The sequence below is a fragment of the Poecilia reticulata genome, linkage group LG18, assembly GCF_000633615.1.
Source record: "Poecilia reticulata strain Guanapo linkage group LG18, Guppy_female_1.0+MT, whole genome shotgun sequence".
Classification (NCBI taxonomy): domain Eukaryota; kingdom Metazoa; phylum Chordata; class Actinopteri; order Cyprinodontiformes; family Poeciliidae; genus Poecilia; species Poecilia reticulata.
The window spans coordinates 1,346,442-1,349,443 of NC_024348.1; the positions used below are offsets into that span (position 1 = coordinate 1,346,442).

The 3,002-nt window shown below is 40.3% G+C and overlaps 1 protein-coding gene across 2 annotated transcripts in view; it reads left to right on the forward strand.

Moving 5' to 3' along the window:
• Nucleotides 1-3,002, forward strand: part of afap1 (actin filament associated protein 1) — a 133,431-nt gene that overhangs the window by 90,249 nt on the left and 40,180 nt on the right. For both annotated transcript variants that reach the window (XM_008434891.2, XM_017310575.1), the window contains exons 4-6: nt 830-938; nt 1,070-1,281; nt 2,226-2,405. In XM_008434891.2, the coding sequence (XP_008433113.1) occupies nt 830-938; nt 1,070-1,281; nt 2,226-2,405 (501 nt within the window). The remainder of the gene's footprint in view (nt 1-829; nt 939-1,069; nt 1,282-2,225; nt 2,406-3,002) is intronic.

Consider the following 3,002-nt stretch of genomic DNA (forward strand, 5'->3'; position numbering starts at 1 on the left):
TTTTATACTTTTGGAGCCCTGTTTGACGACACATTGTGGTTATTAAATTAGGTATTATGATCAGTTACTCAGTACTTGAGCAGTTTACCAAATACATTTTACACTTGCTTAATTAAACATGTTTAAGGTGTGCTACTCTGATTGGAGTACAATTTTGGAGTACTCAATGTATGAATGATTGCTCTCTGGATCACATTTTTTAAAAGGTTTTGTTGGCTATAGTTGCCTTTATTTGGACGCAGTTTGACAGGAAAGTGGGTCATGAGAGAGGGGGAAGACATGCTGCCTGCGACCACCGCCACAATGACTAAGGCCTCAATATGTGGGTTGTGCTTTGCGTCTGCGCCACCACAGCACCACACATTTTCAAAACAACCTATTGTGCTAACAAATCCACAGAGGACATCATTGCTGGAGCTCTCCACTCAACACTGAACTACCTGGAGCAGCAGGAGAGTTATGTCCTCATTCTTTTTGTTGATTATAGTTCAGCCTTCAACACAATAATCCTAGTCAGCTTCATCTCAAAACTCACCAACCGACCACAGACTGTGAGACTTGGTCCTCATCTCTCCTCTACCTGCACAATGAGCATTGGTTCCCCACAGGGCCGTGTGCTTGACCCCCTCCTGAATTGCCTCCACACCCAAGACTACCCAAAATCAATTAATACCCTGAACTCCCACATCCACTAATTATATGATAGTTTGTGTATATGTGTGGATATATAAATTTAACTGATTGCACTATGTGGCTGGAAAATACATGATACATTCCCTTTAAGCAGCTATTATACAGTGTTCTCATTGGAAACTTGTTCTGTTTGTAGGCTCCAAACAGCGACCCTCCTCCTCTGCCCAGCTCGTCTCTTCCAGAAGGTTACTATGAGGAAGCAGTTCCCTTAAGTCCTGGAAAGGCTCCCGAGTACATTACCTCTAGTAAGTAATAAGCTGATGTATATTTTTATTCATTAGTATAATATGTGCCTTTATTGATAGAAAACTACTAACCCTAACATAGTTAGCTTATTTCTGGTCAACGAAATGAAGAATAGTCTGTTTCCTCTCAGACTATGATTCAGATGCCATGAGCAGTTCCTATGAATCGTACGATGAAGAAGAGGAAGACGGGAAGAGTCAGAAAATGCGCCACCAGTGGCCATCTGAGGAGGCGTCCATGGACCTTGTGAAAGATGCCCGTATCTGTGCTTTTCTGTTGCGCAAGAAACGCTTTGGCCAGTGGACTAAACTTCTCTGTGTCATCAAAGACAACAAGCTACTGGTGAGAGATTGTTGAAAAGAAATACGGACAGAAATGGTTAAGCATAAACGTTACATGTGTGAATGACTGGCATCAGATCTTAGATGGTTTACATAGGATGGAAATAATTACTTTTTCAGGTAGACTTTTTTCCCTTTATTTAACCAGGTAAAACCCCATCAAGATCTAGATCTCATTTTCAAGAGGGACCTGGGCAGAAATCTGCAATGCATAACAACGTGGTTACACAAAAGTAATACAAATTAAAACATATGCACAAGTTTAAAACGCATTACTAAACAGTTTAAAAACAATGACACTGGTTGATAGAATCACTTGGTATGTTTTTAAAAACCACTCAAAATAAGTCCAATGAAATCAGATCTGACATCTTGAATTCAGACTGGAGCTGATTCCATGCTGTAGGAGCCATCACACTGAATGTGCTATTGGGATGTGATTTTCATCATGGATGTGCAGCCGACAAATCTGCAGCAACTCTGTGATGCTGTCATGTCAATATGGGGTAGACTCTCTGAGGAATGTTTCCAGTACCTTGTTGAATCTATGCCACCAAGGATTAAGACAGTTCTGAGGGCAAAACCTGGTACTAGCAAGGTGTACCTAATAAAGTGGCGGATGAGTGTATGTACAGTGACAAATAATAAATTCTATTCTATCTTTTGCCCCTCTCTCACAACCCGCTTTCCTGTCTGAGCACTCTCAAATTAAAGCCACTGGAGCTAAAAAAAAAAAAAAAAATGGCACAAATGAAGTTAGTGGGAAAATGTAATAAATTTACTAACTTCATTTGTGAATTAAAAAAAATGTTCATGTTCTAATTGTAAAGCTCTGTGAAAATAAAGTTTTCTGGTTGTTATTCCTCCCTGTGGTATTTAGACATCTGCACCAACAGTCATTTTCATCCACTAAGCGATAAACCACCTGTTCCTATCTACTTGTAGTGCTACAAATCTTCTAAAGACCAGACCCCACAGATGGAGCTCACTCTGTCAGGATGCATCATCATGCACATCCCCAAAGATGGCAGAAAGAAGAAGCATGAACTGAAGATTGTCCACCAGGGGGCAGATGCCCTGGTGCTGGCAGTGCAGAGCAAAGAACAGGCCGAGGAGTGGCTCAAGGTAATTCAGTGAACCAGCACCTGCTTGTAACGTGTTTTCTACTTATTGGACCACAGAGCTAAATCCCCTGATGAGGGAATAATATGGGGAAATTTTCTGCCATAATCCAAGAGCACACATGTTCAGTCTTAAGGCAGAATGTCATGTCTTTTGTTCTCAAAACTTTTAATACTTTTTCTTACATTGCTTGCATTTATATTTTCAAAGCAGGAAAATTATTTTTAAGTATTTTTGAATTAGATTAATACATGGTTCAGCATATTTAAATATTCTTAATTGGGAAAACGGAATAGATTTGGAATAGAATGTTCTGATATTGATGTATGATTAGCATTTTACAAAGCACACAACCAGTCATAATTTAAAAAATATATTATTTAGTAATATCCACAGTGGTGCAGTTGGTAGAGCTGTTGCCTTGCAGCAAGAAGGGAAGATTCTGGGTTCGATTCCCGGTCTTTCTGCGTGGAGTTTGCATGTTCTCCCTGTGCATGGTGGGTTTTCTCCGGGTACTCCGGCTTCCTCCCACAGTCCAAAAACATGACTGTCAGGTTAATTGGCCACTCCAAATTGTCCCTAGGTGTGAGTGTGTGTGTG